Here is a 19,683-nt window from a genome sequence, read left to right on the forward strand (position 1 = left end):
GTGGTGCCACCATGAAGATCAGCAAGCCGATCGATGCAGCCAGATAGAGAGGCCAGGGGAGACCCGCAGTTATGTGGTCGCAGCCGGATAGAGAGGCCAGAGGAGGCCCATAGTTATGTGGTTGCAGGGTTTCCAACAAAGATCCAAAGCAACCCAGTGGGGAAGGGAAAGTCTCAGTAAGTGGTGCTGGAATAACTGGGTATCCAGATGGAAACAAGCTCAATTCCCACCTTGCACCATGTGCAAAAATTAATTTGAGCTGGATCATATTACTAAATATAAAAGCTAAAACCATAAGTCTTTTAGAAAAAAACATCAGAATACCTTCATGATTTGGAGGTAGGCAAAGATTTAAATGTAGAAAGCAATAACCATAAGAGAAAAAATTTATAACTTAGACTTTATCAGAATTAAAAAAAACAACCAAAAATGTGCTCATCAAAAGACATTAAGAAAACAAAAAGACGGGCCACATTCTTGGAAAAAATATTCACAAAACCTTTATTTGTCAAAGGACTATATAGATAAAGAACTTATACAACTCCATAACAAAAACACAGATAATCAGAAATGAAAAAGTGGGGTTAGGGGACAAATGGTTTGAAAAGACACTTTATAGCAGCAACACTGCACAAGATATTTGAATGGTCAGTAAGTCTGTGCTCAGCATTAGTCATCAGGGAACAGCAAGTTAAAACAACAGCAAGATACCCACCAGAATGGCTAAAATTAAATAGGTTGGTAACACCAAATGTTAATAAAGATGTAGAGCCACTGGAACTCTTACATGTTGTGTGGGAGGGTTCAATGGTACAGCCTCTTAGGAAAAAAAAATTTGGAAGTTTCTTACAAACTAAACATACACTTACCTGATGACCCAGCAATTCTACTCCTAGGTATCTACCCAAGAAAAATGAAAATATAAGTCTTCTTGCAAAATAAGATGTTTGCAAGAAGTACGTAGTATATGGAATGTAACTTCATAATAGCCAAGAACTAGAACATCCCAGGTGTCCATCAGTAAGAGAGTGGATAAACAGATTGGCGTATTCATAAAACAGAGTACCACTCCGAGAGACAGAAGCAAAGCACTGATACCAGCAACATGGCTGGATCTCGTCATACTCACTGAAGGAAGCCTCATTCAAAAGAATGCATACGGTGTTTTTCTGTTTTTATGAAGTTTCAGAAGAAGCAGACTTTGTCTGTGAGAGAAAAGAAGGGTGGTCACCTCTAGGGGGTGGAGCAGCGAATGCCTGGGAAGGATTATGAAGGCATTTTCTTTGAGATGCGATTACGGTTTGGGTTACAAGGTATATGCATTTGTAAAAACTCATGGGATGGTCCACTTAAGATTTGTGCATGTCATTGTATGTAAATTTTACTCCAAAAGAGAGAGGGAAAAAAAAAGCTTTAAAAAATATCTCGAGGAGATACTATTTTACATCCACCAGATTAGAGAAAGTGTTGGCAAGGCACCCTGACTGCTCTGACCTTGCTGGTGGTGGTGTCAGTTGGATCAACCCTGTAAAACAGTTTTTCAGTATCTAACAACTTGTGCATATACCAACCCTGCAGTTCCACTCCAAGGAATAGAAGCTGTTGCAATGTACACGGAGAAACAAGTATGACCATGTTCCAGAAAACTGGAAAGAACTCAGATAGCCATCAACAAGGGAAGACATGAATCGCGGCCATGTTGAAACTACCACCACGGGTAGACCTCATGGACATATGAGAACGCTTCCAATATGATTCCAACCAGTATAATTCCATCCCAAATCTTGCAGAGTTAACCAGTAATTTGATTAGGGGTACATGTGCTAATACTATAAAGGAAAGCCAGGGAAAACTTCAGGGTGTTTGGGGAGAAGGCGCGGCAAGAAGGCATGGAATTGGAATGGGAAAGCCCCCAAAGGCGACTTCAGAATGACTGGTAACGTTCTGTTCTCTAAACTCGGCAGTGGGAAGACGGTGTTCATTTTATTATTTTTCTTTATAACTTACACATGTGCTAAAATATCATTTGGTATATATTCAATATTTAATAATAATTTCATGACAATGTACATTTTAAAATCAAGAAATCTTTACGAATTCTTTATTAGCAACAATATGATATGCAAGATGTTAAGAAGTTGGCTTTCTGATATCATCAATTCAGTCATTTTTTCAGATGTTTATCAAATGCCTGTACACAGCCTGATAGGGATGTGACATTGATTAAGCCCTTATTTGGAGGCTAAGGTTTCGGTAGCTATATCCTAAAATGAATTAGAAAAACAACTGAAATCTAAAAGGATTACAGTCTTACACAGGCCCAGCTTTGACCTCAGTCCCCTCATGCTAGTCCAGGGGATGTCTGAAGGCACACTTTTAAGAATTGGAATGTCACTTGGACTGATCATTGACCAGTCATTAAATTTACCTTACAGCCAGGTCATGGAGAATGTATCCTATAATTTATCTTCCTGAAACTTAACTGTGATAAAAAAAAATTCTCAGGATGCTGTGGCTAACACTTAGATCTTACTGCTCTTCTGTTGAATCTTAAACAATTTCAGGGTATTTATGGATTTTTCATTTCAACATTTCCTGCAAAATTTGTGAATAATTTTCGTTAAATGAACTCGCCAGAAAATAAAGATTGCACTCTGTAGTTATAATATGGTCCTAAATTCGTAGCTTAAAATGAAAAGGTCTTACCCCAGTCCTTTACTTTTTTATAGGTATTCAGACATTCCTTTGGATGCCAAATAATAAATTCATAGGCTAGATATCCAGCACGATAGCAGTCTGGTTGCCTATATGAAGTACTTAAATATACCTAATTGCAATTCCAAAGGCTTATTGCTTCATTTTTCACAGGAAGTGCCAGAGTTCTGAAGTATTTTGTAAGAAAAGCTATTCTATTTGTATGAATTCTCATAGGAATTACCAAGAATATTATGCCAATTCAATCATAAGTATTGAAGTTAGAGTTCTAGATGACATTTAATAGTATGATTTATTTTCTATCTTAAACTTTATAGGTCACAAAAACAAGATCCTATCCTTTCATATTGCTTTTTATTGTTGAAGTGTCTGAGTGATGATAAAAATCTAAGCTTAAGAGCTGTCAGATGATTTATGATATTTCATTTATTTTTTCAAAGGATTGGGGTGTCACCAGTAAGCCTATTAGAATTGTAGGTTTAAAGTTCCTCGATTTTAAAAAAGACCAGCTGCGTAAACAAGTGTGTTAGCTTTGTAATTTAATTCTGTGTGATTTTTTTTAAATACTTCAAAGTACCAAAGGAGGCAGTTTTTCTTAGGTCATAAATACTTATTTATGTCATTATGATCGCAAACTTTCAAGTACATTTGAAGATCTACTTTTTAAAATATTAATATGTTTTTATCATGTTCTTTACAACCTCAAGACATTTCTCCTTTTGTCGACCTAAATCTGCCTTTCTTCATAGGCTGACATCAAAAACGTGGGATGTGGATGAACTAGAGGAAAACTACTTAAAAAAATTAGAATTCTGTAGACGGGGATGGGTAATCTAAACAATCTTCGAGAGTGTGCTTTAGGCACCTTAAGGCTTTTTTTTTTTAATTAAATTTTAAATGGGGGATAATTGTAAGTTCACATGCAGTTAGAAGAAATAATATGCACCCCAGTGTACCCTTTCTTAGTTTCCCCCATATGTAACATCCAGGATGTTAACATTGATACAGTGCAGGTCCTATTCAGATTTTCCTAGCTTTACTTGAACCCACTTGTGTATGTATAGATTTAGTTTCTATGCACGTTTTATCACATGTATAGCTTCTTGTGTCTACCATAGTCAGGATACAGAAACAGTTCCATCACAGGGATTTCTCATGTTGCCATTTTATAACTATACTCACCTGCCTCCTCCACTTTCCAGCCCTAAACCCTGGCAACCACTAATCTGTCCTTTGTTTCTATAATTTTGTCATTTCAATAATGTTATATAAATGGAATCTTAGAGTATATAATCTTTGGGATTGACTTTTTCATTTAGCGTGATTCCCTTCAGATTCATCCATATGGTTGTGTGTCTCAGTGGTTTGTTCCTTTTTATCAGTGAGTGGTATTCCACTGGAATCTATTTTGATTTTTAGTTTTCACACGTACACACACATAAAATATGAGATAATTAAAATATCAGTTTAAAAGTGGTTTAAGACATGTTACAATTAACCTATCAATTAAAATTCCAGGTATCCTTTGAGTCATTTCAATTGGACTTGTCTGTGTCTTAACATACTAAGACCAGATGGATTGCCAGCTATACACTGAAAACATATTTCCAGTAGGAAAAAAAAAAGATAATTCTATTCCCTAACAATAACTCGTTCTAATAAAAACTGGCAAGATTGGCAAGTAGCTGATACCATGTAAGACAGGTCCTTGTTTTGATTCCAGAAGATTTACTGTTTAGTGTTTTTTTTTTTTCTTTCCTATAGCCTATGATTACCCAACTAGTTCTTTTCATACAGCCTATGAAAAGGTAACTCTTCTTACCCTGTGCCTGTGTTTGTTGAATGTGATAAATAAATCTGTAGATGTGGATGAGTCTCTCCTTTATAGGGAGAGGCTGTAAAGTGAGACCTGATGTTTTGCTTTGAGGAGCTCTGAGACTTAATGGCCAAGGATGGCCAGAAAGGCAGCAGGAAAAAACCAGGGGCTTCTGGTTCACAGAAGCTAAAAGAAAAGAGGGTATGAAGAAGGAATAGCCTCCGTTGAATCTTCCCCACTTTCACAGGTGGTAACTTTGCTCTTAAGTCTTTCTGCATCCAGGCGTGGATAGAATGCAGAGAGCTCCAGGACCTTGCTTCTTCAGAAGTGCTCAGTTGAGCTTTGGAGCCTCAGGAACTAATGTGAAAGAAGATCTAGCCAGGCACACTGTGAATAAGAATAAATGTACCTGCTATTACCTTAATTTTGGTCATGAAGACAGTTTCAGCAATCTCTCTGCATCCCTGTTATTATCACGGCCGTCTGTGTGTACCATAGTTGTGTGGATATGTTGTGATGTGGTTATCAAAATTGGAAGGTGTGATGTACCAGCAGGACAAAGGTATTTTTAGATTCAGGCCTGTGTTTCATGGCGGTTACCATGACTGCATAAGCCACAGCTCCTTCTAAAATGCCTTACCATGCTTAACAGGTAGTTAGACCGCATAGTTAATGTCATTAACTGGGGGTGGAAAGCACCCTTCTGTCACTAACACTCCCTTGAAAATGACTCACTATGCAGTATTAAGAAGTGAAATGCTTTTATTACTTTCAATAAGAGGACACAGGATATAAAGGTAGCTGTTCAGGTTGAAAATGGGGAGGAGTGAGTAGGATGAGGACTAGGAAAAGCAAATTAGAGTAAAAAGTTATTTTCTGAGATTTATCACTTCAGGTGTTATGTTTGGACCTTTAGTTCTGTTTTTTTGGAAATATAAAATCTCAGCCCAGAACCAGGATCTCTGCATTTTAGTTGGAAACTTGTGATGTATTTTTGGAGTCGAATTTTCCTGTTGCCCAAGAAAAGATGGAAATGATTTAGTAGCAGCTCATGGCTATTATGTGTGAGTTACTGAGTGTTGATTATGTGATAATTAGGACCAAGACTTAACCATATCTTTGGATTTGTAACTTCACATAATTCAGTAGTCCTTACTTGGGTCATATTCACATATACCTACATGAGAAATCTTAGTACTTTACTAAAGTGGTAAGCTTTTATATTACACAGTAGAATAAGCTAAATATTTTTATAGATTTTGCTTAAGATCCTAAGCACTGTGTCTATTTTTTCAGTAAATGTAGATGTGACCTTCATGCTATACAAATAATACTGTTTTGCATTTTCCTCTCAAGTTTCAAAATCCAATTATCTTTTCTAAGTATGTTGAAGAAAATCAACAAATTTTATCTTCTACACAGTTTGAGAGAAATAACCACAAACCTCATACAAGAAGCATACAAAGACTTTATTAGAAAGCTTTTGCATATTGATGTAAGTATTGTAATTTCCAAATTTGCCTCGTAAGGCCTACTTTTTTAAAGTCTTCAATGGATGCTGCTTCCAGAGCATATTTCTAAATGAAGTTTCTTAACCATGAAATTTATTTTTGCTATATCAAGCAAAATATGATCTTTCAGAAAGTGCTTGGGCAAACTAAATTTCAATATTACTTATTTAAAATAGTGTTTTCACATTTCCCTGTGCACTTATACTGATTTTTTTTTATTTGCAGGGTGCTGGAATCATTTATTTACACCACAGCTGTGAGATAGATTAATCAGGAAAGGTAGAACAGCTACATTTATTTCCTACTTTGCTTTCCTTAGCGTTCTTTAAAATAATTGTGTTTAAGGGCAGATCCAAAGTAAAGACTTCACTGTGTGTACCTCTCACCATTAGGGTGATACTAAGTGGAACAGTGAACACTTAGAAAGGTAAACCAGCTAGACCTCAGAGCCACGGATAGAGCAGAGAACACATTCTTTCCAATGTATGTGGCTCTGTCTCCTAGATAGACTACCCATTAGACCACAAAACAAGCCTCAATAAATGTAAAAAGGATCGAAAACCTACAAAGTATGTTCTCTGACCGCAGTAGAATGTAATTAGAAATAAGTAGCAGAAGCAAATTTGGGAAATTCACAATTAAGTGGGAATTAAACATCACACTCCTAAATAGCTGGTGGGTCAATGAAGAAATCACAAGGGAAATTAGAAAATACCTTTATGTAAAGTAACTTAAGATATAACATGCTAAAATTTATAGGATGCAACTAAAGAAAGCAGTGTTTAGAGGTAAATTTATAGCTGTAAGCGCCTATATTTTTTTTAGAAGACCACATGTTAAATGATTTTATTCATGAGAAATTTCCAGAGTAAGCAAATCTCTAGAGACAGAAAGTAGAACAGTGGTTGCCAAGGATAGGCAGTGGGGTAGAGTGATGGGATATTTTTGGCATTAGATGGTGCTGAGAGTTGTACAACTTTGTGAATATACTAAAATCCGCTGAAATGTGCACTTTAAAGAGGTGAATTTTATGGTATGTGAATTGTATCACAAATATAAATAAATCTTAACCAAGCCCCTCCTTGGTGTTCTGTTATGGTGCCAGATGCTTTGGGTACCATATGAACACAAAGGGATGTGAACCCTGCCTCCTAGAGCTGCTTACCTGTTGGGGGAACTAGACGTGATCTAAGTAAAATTACAGTTGTGGTCAGTGATCTAAGGGGAAAAGATACCCGTTCATTATTAACAGGGGTATCTAATAAGCCAGACGAGGTCAAAAGACAGTTCTCCTAAGGAGGCGATACTGCCTTGAGATCCAAAGGATGGATTCAGGTTATGGGGAAGAAAAGAAGCATCACAGGGAGGGGACCAGCATGTATGGATACTGTCTACGACAGAGCCACGGTTTGCTCTGGAGACTGGAGGAAGGCCAGTATTGCTGGACACAGAGAGCGGGGCAGAGGAGTGCAGGAGGAGATGGAGAAGTGGGCTGAGACTGGACCGTGCACAGCCTCATGGATGCATTAAGGCTCGTGCTGGTTTTCTTTCTGGGATGGCACAAGCTGTGTTATGAGAGCTTCACTGTGGCCGTGTTAGTTGGAGAAGCAGGAGTGTAAGCAGGAAGAAGAGTATTCAGTGGTACTGCCAGGGGATGATAGAGCACCTGGCGCGGGCAGTCGGCAGTGGATTTGAGAAGAAATGGACGTATCTGAGGACTTTTTAAGAGATGAAATTGACACGATGTGGTGAGAGCCTAGAGATGGGAAGTGAGGGACAGGGGTGTAGGGCGTGGCTCCTGGATGCTGGGCTTTTGAAATTGAGTGGGTCAGAGGGTCTTTTCTGAACCAAAGATTTTCCTGTCACACTTTTATAAACAACTTCAAGTAATGTAAATGGATATTTTTTTCTTTTGAGAACTAGCTCTTTCTTCCCAAGGCAGTCACACATTACATAAAACTATGCAGTTCACTGGTAGCAAATATTTGGGAAAAATTAAAAAAGATTTTGAGAAAACTAGACACATTTTTTAATATTTGCCAGATGAATTTTGCTCTTGGAGTCTCTTTTGGCCTAGCCTACATCTTCACGTCTTATAATGTACAGGCCTTGCTGATGGTCCCAATGCTGTAGAGATCATCTGTCATTTAAATTTCCTCATTTTGATGTAAGTATTGAAAATAGACTCTGAAATAATTTTCTGGCAAGTAACTACCTTCCAATAAGGAATAACTGGAATGAATTTAGTTTTAGCAATTCTTATTTCCTTGGCCAGCCAAAGTCTTAAAATGTCAAGCTCTTCAGAGATGTTTTTATTCTGCAGTTATATGGAGCGATAATGTTTTATTATAATTTCTAAAAGCCACTTTGGCAATTTAAGGCTACACGGAAATAAATTTTAATCTATACCCTAAAATTTTTTTCAAATGACCTTTGAAGAGTTCGTTATTTGAGCATCCAGTTGGATTTGGAATGTCAGAATACAGAACCAACAGACGGCGACAACAGATCACGCCAGTAGGTTGTGATTTAAGTTTTACCGTAACTGTTACAAGAAAGGTGTCTCTGCTTACAGCGTTTATTGCTAATGTACCAGTAATAGACAAACCTTATAAATCTATAAGTGCCGTTTGTGTACAGCAAAGCAGGAGGCAAATTTAAATTAGGAGAATAAAAAGAGTCATTTAGAGAAAATCTTAGTGATCTGCCCTTTGCAGCCCTCTTCTGGGGCATTTTCACTAATGTTTGTTCTCATGGGTCAGCACACACAGGAGGGAGTCAGGCCGTTGTCCCTAACTTTTCCACGAGAACACTGAGCTTGCATCCATTTGAATCAAGTTTCCATTTTTCTTATTGGAGATATAGGCTCAAACTAAGGATTAGCTCTTTACTGATAAACATTAATTGTATTACCTTGTTTTCCATATGTGCTTATTCTATTGTGCATTTTAATTTCTGAGAATTGTCCTTTGAAATGGGAACTTGAAGAAAAGAACAGGGGAATTTTGGAGATTAGAGGCAGTTGTGGTTAAAAGCAGAACCTAGCACCTGTCTTCAGTTCTCAGCTCCACCATTCACTAGCTGTGTGAGCTTAGATAAGTTATTTAACCTTTCTGTGCCTAATTCCTTATCCGTGAAAGGGTGACCTAAAATACCCATCCCAAGGCTGTGGTGAGAATTAAATAAACTAGCACACATTTAAAATGTCTAGAACACTATTTGGAAAATAGTAAGCTCAAAATAAATGTGACTTGCTGCCGCTGTTTTTATACTGATGAAGTAGCTAACTCTCACCTGAAAAATTAAGATGTTATAATTCAGTTTGTCGATTTTGTCTGTTTGGGCTTTTTTGGTGAAGTAAGGACAAGGTTATATGGCTAGGAGCAGTTAGGAAGTGGTATAAACCCGGTTTCCTAAAGAATTGGTTTAGGTCAGGAGCTAGCAAACTATGGCTCACAGGCCAAATTGGACCTGTTTTTGTACAGCCTGCAGGCAAAGAATGTTTTTACATTTCTAAATTATTGGGGGGAAATCAAAAGAAGGTAGTATTTTGTGACACGTGGAAACTGTATAAAATTCAAGTTTCAGTGTCCATAAATTAAAAAGTTCATTGGTACACAGCCACATTTATTCATTCATATTGTCTCTGACTGCTTTCATGCTACACCAGCAGAAAGGAGTAGCTGTACAGAGACCATAGGGCCTGTGAAGCTGGAAATAGTTACTGTATGGGCCTATACAGAAAACATGTTCTGTTGCCTGGCTTGTGGGGTTATTAGTTGTTTTGATTGAGCGAATGAACTAGCCTGCTTTGACAAAAGATGTAAGCTTGCATAAGAAAGCATATGACTTTAGTTATCCTCTCAGCCGGAACACTTTTGTTTTGTTTTGTTTTGATTTGACTTAGAAAAAGTATAATTTTCCACCTTGGTTAAAATTCTGTTGAAACACATAAAAGTTCTTGAGTAGACTTAATTCAACTATAGTAGATTGCATAAGTGTAGACATGCCAAAAACATACTTATTCAGTAAAGAGTATTAAGATTTGGATTCCTCTCAAGAATTGCCAAAATGAAAGTTCAGTTGTGTGAGTGTGTGTGTTTAAGAATATTTGCCATCCCATAATTCTTTTTTAAAGATTCATGATATAGAAAGAATTCTGAAACAGTCTGCTAATAAGATGAATTTTACAGTGATAACATACCTTAAGAGTATAGTGATATAATCCCGTTTTAGGAGTTACTTATAGTTAGTTTTCTCAAGGCTTTGGCTTTGGCTTAGTGACTCAGAGTCTAATATTTCTAAGACGGCCAAAACTCTGGAGGCTTTTGGCAGTTGAGGCTAGAGAACATATGCTTTGATTTTGTCACACAGATCATTTAGGCAAATAACCTTTTCTTCTCTCCTTATGCTATATTTGACTATGAGGTGGGCCTTTGGTTGGTTACATAATCTTTATTTAGGAACTGTTTTGCTCTTGAATATCTGTAAATCTTGCAATTCCTTTTGTTTAGGTTTACATCTTTCAAAGTATATTCATCAAATACTTATGAAAGGCTTCTCCCCTCCAAGGCCCCCAGGGCAAACGGGAACATGACAGAGCTGGGCCCCACCCTTGGAGAGCTTTGAGTTTGTCAAGACAATAGATGATAGATATTAAATTAATGTAAGTATCATCAGGGTCGGGAAAGAAGAATTAAACTGTGCAATGGATTTGTAAACTAAGAAGACCTAAACTCATCAGAGGAAGTCAGAGAATATTTGTTTGGATTTTTTTATTTTAGTATTTTTGTTTGTTTTGTGCTGTATTTGAAAATCTGTTCTCAACTAAATGTCTGTTACTAAGCTGAAATTATTTTGAGTTTAGCAAAAGTATTGAAATAAAAATTTTAAGAAATGACATCTAACGACCCTCTTATTTATCTAGGCACAATCTACTCATTACTGTTTATTGATAGACATTAGCTGGTTGAATGATGAACCTTGTGCATTTGATTTTGACAGAAAATTATTTATTAAGTATAATGATCACAATAGATTTGGGATGCGGAAAGTACAAAGTGAGAAAAGAGTACCATTCAGCTTGTTAATTACCTCTTGAAAAATCAAAATATCTACTTATCCTTCTCAAACAGGAATATGTTTTAAAAGTGGATTCTGTCTTTTTTTTCCCTCTCTTTTGGAACAGCTTTTTGTTTATAATATTAAAAATATATATAATATATAGGTAGACACACACACACTGTGTTTATGTGTTTGTTGTATATATACACACACATCAGAAAATGCACAAAGAAAAAGGAATTTTCACCAACCCAAGTCCCAAAGGTAACCACTGTTGACAATTTGATGTTTCCCTTGGGAATACAACTTTTTTTTTTTTTTTTTAAAGACAAACGGCATCAGTTCCACAGTTTGCTTCACTTAAGATTATTTCCTGGACATCTTTCCCTGCCAGTGTTTACTGAGGACCACCTGTCTCTGCAGATCTGCTTCATTCTTGTTGTTGTTATCATTGATGATGTTATTTTAAGTAGTCCGTCCACAAGGTAAAATATTCAAAAGGTTTACAGAAGAGTATGCAGTGGAAGTCAGCCTCCCTTCCCAAATGTGCCTCCCAGTTCTCTTTCCAGATGCAGCCACCCTTAGCAGTTTTTTATCCTTTGAAAGTGTTCCTTTATTTTTATATGCCTTTCCTTGGTGAGACTAAAATTAACCCCCTGCCCAGTCATTTATAGGGAAATGGAATGCTTAGTGAATTTACAGCAGCAACCAATTGATCTTGTAATGTCAGTGTTTAAGATTGCAAAATGAGAAAAGATTTCCCCTTAGTTGTGTTTCAGCGTTGGATTTCATGCTGTGTGATTGCTCAGAGGCTATAATCTGTAGGTGTACAATCTTTGCCAGTGTTTTAGATCCTTCAAATGTAACTGAATGTTCCCAGCAGAAGCCCCACAAAGCCCTACGTGCCCCAGAGCACCTCCTCCTGCCCGCCCTCCCCCATTCACTGTCAATGTTGTGAATACAAAGCCAGGTCTTGGGCGGCCCAAGAATAAATGGCCTTGCTGCTTTCATCTCAAAGCTAATTGAGGGATTTATGGCCAATCCCTGAGATACCTACGGTTATTCTAATCTAGAACCACTTGGGTTAACTTCATTCTTGCGACTTATTTTGATAGTGCCAGAGCCCGCAGAGGGGAGGGAGGGCTGGGCTGGGCTGTGGGTTGAAGTGGGGAGGGGTGCCCCCTCACCTCTGCCTGAGCCAACCGGGACCGGAGAAGATGCTATTTAGTGCAGCACTTTCCCTGTAACACTGGGTTTCTTGTCAGCTTCTGATACTAAAGTAGCCTCATGAGCGGAGATTGCCTAGAAACCCCTGTCTCTCTCATAAACTCACCAGAGAACTTGGGGTGATACATGTTTGGGGGAAGTAAAAAGAAGTAAACCAGATTTAATCTTCAGAGTGGCTGTGTTGACATGCGTATGGCCTGAGGAGGCCTAAGCTGGGACTTCCTGTTTAGAGGCAGTATTTACTTCTGTGTAAAATGTGTTCCTCAAAAAAATACACAGAAGTTAAGTGTATAATGCTGTATAAGAAGATTCTATCGCCAGAGAACTAGTGAAACATTAGACAATTCTTTAATACATCCTTTCTTTTCACATAGATACATGTGTAGTATAAATATTGTATCTTTTGTATATATTCTTTCATTTTATTATTTTTCTTCACAACTGAAGACATATATGCCTGGCTAAAATCCACTGTGCTTCCAATACAGGTTAAAGATTTGCCCACTTAAAATATCCTGAATGATTGCCTTTCTTGCCTAAATTTATGTAGGTCACAAAACCTATGCTTGTTATCACTCGTATAATCACATTTACCTTTTTAAAATTGTAAAAAAAAAAAAAGCATAACATAAAACTTAACATCTTTCCCATCTTTGAGTGTGCAGTTGAGTAGTGTTAAGTATATTCACATAGTCGTGCAGCCAATTTGTAGAACTTTTTCATCTTGCAAAACTGAAACCTTATACCCATTAAACAACAAATCCCCTGGCCACCACCATTATACTTTCTGTTTCTATTAATTTAACTACTCTAGATACATCATATAAATAGAATCACAGAGTAGTTGGTTCCCCCCCACCCTGGCTTATTTCACTTAGCATAAGGCCCTCAAGCTTCATCATATTGTAGCAGGTGTCAGAATTTCCTTCCTTTTTAAAGCTCAACAATATTCCATTGTACGTGTACACTACATTTTGTTTAGCCATTCATCCGTTGATAGATAACTTGGGTTGCTTTCTGGCTGTTATGAGTAGTGCTGCTGTGAACATGAGTGTGCATATATCTCTTCAAGGTCCTGCGTTCATTTCTTTTGCATGTATACCCAGAAGTGGAATTGCTGAATCGAATGGCAATTCCATTTTTAATGTTTTGAGGAACCGCCATATTGTTCCAGATGATTCCAACTGACCCATTTTTCATTCCCACCAACAGAGCACAAAGGTTCCAATTCCTCCACATCTTTGCTGACACTTGAAATTTTCCATTTTTTGGTAGTAGCCATCCTGATAGATGTGGGGTGATAGCTAATCATGGTTTTGATTTGCATTTCTCTATTGATGAGTAATAGTGAACATCTTTTCATATGCTTTGGGACCATTTGTGTGTATCTCCTTTGGAGAAATGTCTTTTCAAGTCCTTCACCCATTTTTAAATCAAGTTATTGGGTTTATTGTTGTTGTTGAGTTCTTTATATATTCTGGACATTAACCCCTTATCAGATAAATGATTTGCAAATATTTTTTCCCGTGCCGGCGCTGCTCTTTCACCCTGTTGATTGTTTTCTTTGATGCACAGAAACTTTTGATTTTGATACAGTTGTGTGTCTATTTTTACTTATGTTACCTATGCTTTTGGTGTCATATTAATCACATTTACCTTTAATCTTTTGAGCTCCACTAATTTTTCTAGAAGAATAAGAGCAAAATGTAAGGAAATATTTGAAGAATCATAAGACTATTGCATAGATATAGTTGAACAGGGCTTCAGAGTGAACTCTTGGCTGCAGGGCTGCACTGTCATGCACTAGCTTAAAAAATTGCTTCATCAGCTAATGTGACCGTGTGTACATTTGGGGCCCAAAAGGCAGTTTGAGATGTGGTCTATAAAGTGTAAAGAAATAGATTTGGGGACCATGGTCAAGTACATGAAAACAAAGGATCAGGAAACACTGCTAATCGTATCCTTTCATCAGAATCCCTGTTGTGTGCACAGTGAACCACTGTAGAAAGGCTTGCACGACAAAATGTTCCTGTTTCCTTCTGCATTCCTCTTTTTCTCGTCTTTCCTATGTGGTGATGCCTCTTGGTCCGTTTAACACCTCTAAGCAAATAGAGATAATTGGAAAGTTTTATTCAAAGGCTAACTTTCAAATTTAGAGAAGTAGAAGATGCTCTTAAAATATTTGACTTCATGTAGCTCACCTTAAATTTTAATAAACGTTGCAGTTGACTAGCAACAAGACCATTTAACAACCATCCAATGGTTATTGACTCCTTTGACCACCAACAATACACGGAGCCTATAGGTGTCTTTCTGGCTGCAGTAGAGACGGGAAGAACTGGTTCTTAACTGGTTTTCAGTGGCTTCTGAGATATTTAAAGAAAGTAGAATTTCAGTGCTTTTTTTTCATTACATGCCATTTCTCCTTCTAAAATAACGTTGCCATTGTTCCTATTTTCCTCCCACTCACTTTTTCTTTCTTTTGTGATCGCTGCTCATTCTCTTTCCCCTGCTCGTTAGTCGCACATGGATGTTGCTGGCCGGTCTTCTTGCCTGGTTTTCCTTCACACCCACCCAAACCCATCACTCAGTGTCCTCAGCCCTCCTCTCTCTTCCAGCCTCTGTAGGAGTAAAATGAACTCCGTGGTTATTATGCAGATTTCAGGTCACTGTGGATGTCCACAGCAAACACTTCCTAAGTACCAGGTCAGGCGGCTTCCTCTTCCACCTGGTGCCCAGGTGTTGGTCAGACAGCTACCAGGAAATCCTTAAGTTTCGACATTGCCTCTGCACATCTTGTCCTCTAAATGCCTAAAGAAACCAGTTTGAGTGTTGGAAACTTAAGCAGAAAAAAGAAGCTACTGAGACATCTGCCTACACCCCCCCCTTTTATTTTCTTTTAGGTATAAATAAATAGGAATAGTTACAAGCCAGCCTTAAGTTCACAAAATAGGCAACAGAAGACAAGTGAAAACTGCCCATAGCAGATAAGACTTTCGGCTAAGTCTTCTACCCACGTGAGGGTTTTACTCCCTAAATAAAATTTTGTAACAAATACAGAATTTTATGCAAAAAAAAAAAAATTCCATGTATGCTTATTAAACTTTTCAGTTAAGCTTTAGGAGAGGAAAAATTCAGGCTGAGTGGTTACTTAGTTCTAGCAGTCCTCTGGTGAATCACTTTGCAGTATGAGAGGATGCAGTAATCTTATTTGAGAAGTTTTATTCATTAACAAAAGGTACCAAAATAAATGTAGCTGGGGTCACAGCATTTAATTTAATAGTATTACAATAATAACTAACATAATTAGTTTCAGATTTGCCTTGCTTCCCAGAGGACAAGTTTTTTTTAGTTTTTTGATGCCTATTTAAAGCATGAGAATGACAGGAAAATTAATGTCATGACCTTTAGAGCCTGTTTATGGTTTTTCCATGCTGTACCCTAAAGGATTTGGGGAGTAGTGTGCATCTAAAATAAACCACGTTGTGCGGACAAGTGAAAATTGGGTTAATTGGGTTCACCTGATCCTCAGCTGGCAGCCCCTCAGTCAAGACACCATTTCCTGTTAGACAGAGGAGCACCCTTTTTACACTATAACATTCTCTCTTAGACTACACCTGTACGTCCTGTGATGTCTTGAAAGAAAAACATTTCTAAAGGACAGTTTTTCAAATACGAATATGCAGGATTTTTTCCTCCTGTAACTTCATCTGGCGTGTCTGTGTCAATTAGGAAATCACTTTGTCATTCCATCGTCACAGCAAGAACGTGCCTTCACGCCGACCCTCATACCCGCTTCCTCTGGGTGACGCGGGGCAGCAGCACTGACTCTTGCCCTTTTGCTAGTCCGTCAGGGACTGCCTGTAAACAGTCTCTCTTCTACATCCTTGAGAGGTGAAACTTGGTTTTCATTTTATTTTCAGGGTTTGTGTGTTTCAACAGAGAGCAATGTTTGTCGGTTCAGCTAGAGTCGAGAAAAATATCTAGGCAAGCTGGCCTCTTTGAAGCTTTTGGGTTAGTTGATTGAACTAATTCTGTGGCAAACTTAGTTGACTGAAAAATTCCTGTGGCAAATTTTGCAAATAGTGTTTTGGAAGCCCTCTCGTACGTTGTTGGATAAGTCAGTACAGCTTCCTGGAGTGACAACACGGCAATATCCGTACAGATTTTAATTTTTTTTTAGTATTATGTATCTATTTTTGGCTGCATTGGGTCTTTGTTGCTGCATGTGGGCTTTCTCTAGCTGAGGTGAGCGGGCTTCTCTTGTTGCGGAGCACAGGCTGTGGGAGCGCAGGCTTCAGTAGTTGTGGCTCATGGGCTCTAGAGCTCAGGCTCAGTAGTTGTGGTGCATGGGCTTAGCTGCTCCGTGGCATGTGGGATCTTCCCGGAGCAGGGATCAAACTCTTGTCCCCTGCATTAGCAGGTGGATTCTTAATCACTGCACCACCAGGGAAGTCCCCATAGAAATTTTAAATTGACTCAGAAATTTCTTACCCTGACTTCACCCATCAGATAGACTTACACATGCTAGCAAGGTTGTGAGTTATGAGAATGGAGACCAAAGCTTTGTATATAAGAGCAGAAGGCAGAGAACAGTCTCATTGTCGATCAGCAAGTGGCTGGTTAATAAATTGTGGTTCCATGCAGTGAAATACCGCACAGCCTTTGCGAAGAGTGAAGAGGATCCCTAAGTGCTGATATGGAGAGCTCTTGAAAATACATTAAGCGAAAAAAGAGTAGCAGGTATAATCTGCTCTAATTTGGGGAGGGGAGGACAGGTGACAGAGAGTATATCTACACGTTAGCTTGTGTACACACAGATTATTTCTGAAAGGATTTCCACAAAGGTGCTAAGAGTTGTTGCCACTAAGAAGGGGAATTGGGGTTATAAGAGGAGACAGACTTGTTCAGTTTTCTTTTGCTTTTTCCGTGTTGGAGATAATCACTTTATGGTAACTTAAGTGATAGACCAACGCCATCGGTGGTGGTGAATAAAAAGAATTTAGGTGACACTGCAAAGGTACACCTGTGACTGGGGTGTTCCAGGGAAAAAATGAGTTTGAATTATTTTAGAAGAGAAAGGGAGTTCCCTGGTGGCACGGTGGTTAAGAATCTGCCTGTCAGTGCAGGGGACATGGGTTCGATCCCTGGTCCAGGAAGATCCCACATGCTGTGGAGCAACTAAGCCCGTGCACCACAACTAAAAAACCTGTGCTCTAGAGCCTGTGAGCCACAACTATTGAGCCCACGTGCCGCAGCTACTGAAGCCCATGCACCTAGAGCCCATGCTCCGCAACAAGAGAAGCCACCGCAATAAGAAGCCCATGCACCACAACGAAGAGCAGCCCCTGCTCACCACAACTAGAGAAAAGCCCGCATGCAGCAACAAAGACCCAAAACAGTCAATTAATTAATTAATTAATTAATTAATTTTTTAAAAAGAGGAAGAAAAATCACCAGAATCATTTGTGAAGCAGCAGTGCACACACTCACGAGAACATGAAACACTGTAGAGCATAGATGGAGTTAGCAGCAAACAGAGCAGCAGAGCAGGGGGATTTTTTTTTTTAATTGAACAGTCATTGTAAAGCTAATTGATGGGGTTTTAATTCAGTGCAGAAACTGTAGAGAAGAAAAGAGCTAGAGATGGGAGCAGAGCCGAGAGAGAGGAATGGGCCATCCTGGCAGTGCTATGGGGAGGTTAGAATTGCCCAAGACAGGCAGGCAGTAGAAACAGTTGTTGAAAGTACCCCTGTTGGTCTGTGGTGATGCAACCAAAACTGTCTGGTGCTCAGCTGCCAGAAACGAAAGTGAGAAATCCAAAGTGATCTTCAGAGTGTATCAATTTTCTATAAACCTGTTTAGTTTGGAGATGTTTTTGTCACTGAAGGTAGGCAAGAGTGGTGGAAATGATCATTTCAAACTAATGAATTAAATCCAACGGTTAGAAACACTGCCACCAGACTGATGGAAGGAAGCGAAATGCTGGCCAATTTCACAGCATGTATCTATATCGTGGACGTGTAAGTGACAGCCTCTTTATTTGATAGTATTTATTTTACTGCTGAGTGTCATTTGTTACCAAATGGTGCAATTCTCTTTTGAAATGCTTTCATCTTCATCATGATGGCAACCTCACAGGCCAGAAGGACCCATCCTTTTAGCATTGAGAAGCCAGGCTGGAAATTCCAAAGATGCTGTTTGATGTAGAAAGAACCAAATGTTTTTCTTACATCTTTATCTTTTACCTTGAATAAAGAAAGAATGGCAGAATGCCTGTTGTTAAAACTTGCCTAAAACTTGAGTCTCTCTAGACTTAACTAAAATGCATTGAGGCCTTTTAATAGGAAAGCAGCATTGTCAAATAACTACACTTATAGATATAAATTGTGGATTTATATAAATTTTGGAAAATGATTTTGAGAATCATTGTTTCCTGGGACTTGTTATCGATAGGTAATGACATTTAAAACAATGTTGTTGTAGCTGAAAAGTGCCAAGCCTGCTACTGGAGAAACTGAAGAAACTAGGACATTTTTTACATTTGCATAAGATAATTTTTAAGTCATTTTATGAGTGGTTCAGTCCTTCTGAAAACACAACCAGGCAATCTGGTAGAGATCAAAGGAAATGTATTACTGAATAAATTAACTTAGTCACTTATCTGTCATTTTAAGTTATGGAAAAGTGTAATAATGGCAAAATTAATAAGATACTGTTTCAGATTTCGAAAATCACTATTCATTTTAAAAAATGACTCAGAATTTTAGAAACTCATCTATTCAAAATAAAAGATTTAAATGGTATGAAAGTACTAGATGGAACTGTGCAGATATTGTTAAATAATTTCTAGCACTCATTTTTACAGGATTATTGACGTTTTTTCATTCAATGAGCATTTATTAAACCTTATTATAAACCGGGCACTTCTAGGTTCTAGAAATATTGACATTGTCCCTGCTGTCAGGAAGCTCACAAATTTAAGGGGAAAATGGACAGATTTAAACGGATGATACGTCCTACGAGAGCCAGTCAAAGTGTGTTGAAAGCTAATGGACAGATCAATAGAAGTTTCTTGAATGGGCCAGGCAGATGTTGCAGAGGAGTTGAGTAGGAATCGTCTAGCAGGGCAGGGGCCAGAAAGCTATTCCAGGAAGAACTGTGTAGGCGAATGAGAGCTGGCCTGTTACGTGGGCTTTTGAGATGCTGCTCTTAACAAATGTGGTGGTGATAACCACACAGGCCAGTGTGTGAAATGCTATTGTGCTGGGCTTAGGGGGTTGGGCTTCATCTCATGGACAACAGGGAGCCCCTGATGGACTTGAAGCACGAGAAAAACATTATAATATA

At 38.3% G+C, this 19,683-nt stretch overlaps 1 protein-coding gene across 23 annotated transcripts in view; it reads left to right on the top strand.

Annotated features, from left to right (window-relative positions):
* The window catches only part of ZNF438 (zinc finger protein 438), a 174,001-nt gene that overhangs the window by 112,870 nt on the left and 41,448 nt on the right, over nucleotides 1-19,683 (top strand). For 11 of the 23 annotated variants that reach the window (XM_057732900.1, XM_057732906.1, XM_057732901.1 and 8 more), the window contains 2 exons: nucleotides 6,268-6,321; nucleotides 10,557-10,708. The exons of 7 other annotated variants lie outside the window; for them this stretch is intronic. In XM_057732900.1, the coding sequence (XP_057588883.1) occupies nucleotides 10,689-10,708 (20 nt within the window). In that variant the 5' untranslated portion in view covers nucleotides 6,268-6,321; nucleotides 10,557-10,688. Of the gene's footprint in view, nucleotides 1-6,267; nucleotides 6,322-8,481; nucleotides 8,560-10,556; nucleotides 10,709-11,568; nucleotides 11,592-19,683 lie in introns of those variants that run through there. 5 more of the 23 variants (XM_057732902.1, XM_057732899.1, XM_057732912.1 and 2 more) reach the window with 3 other exon arrangements.

The sequence above is a fragment of the Hippopotamus amphibius genome, chromosome 4, assembly GCF_030028045.1.
Source record: "Hippopotamus amphibius kiboko isolate mHipAmp2 chromosome 4, mHipAmp2.hap2, whole genome shotgun sequence".
NCBI lineage: Eukaryota > Metazoa > Chordata > Mammalia > Artiodactyla > Hippopotamidae > Hippopotamus > Hippopotamus amphibius.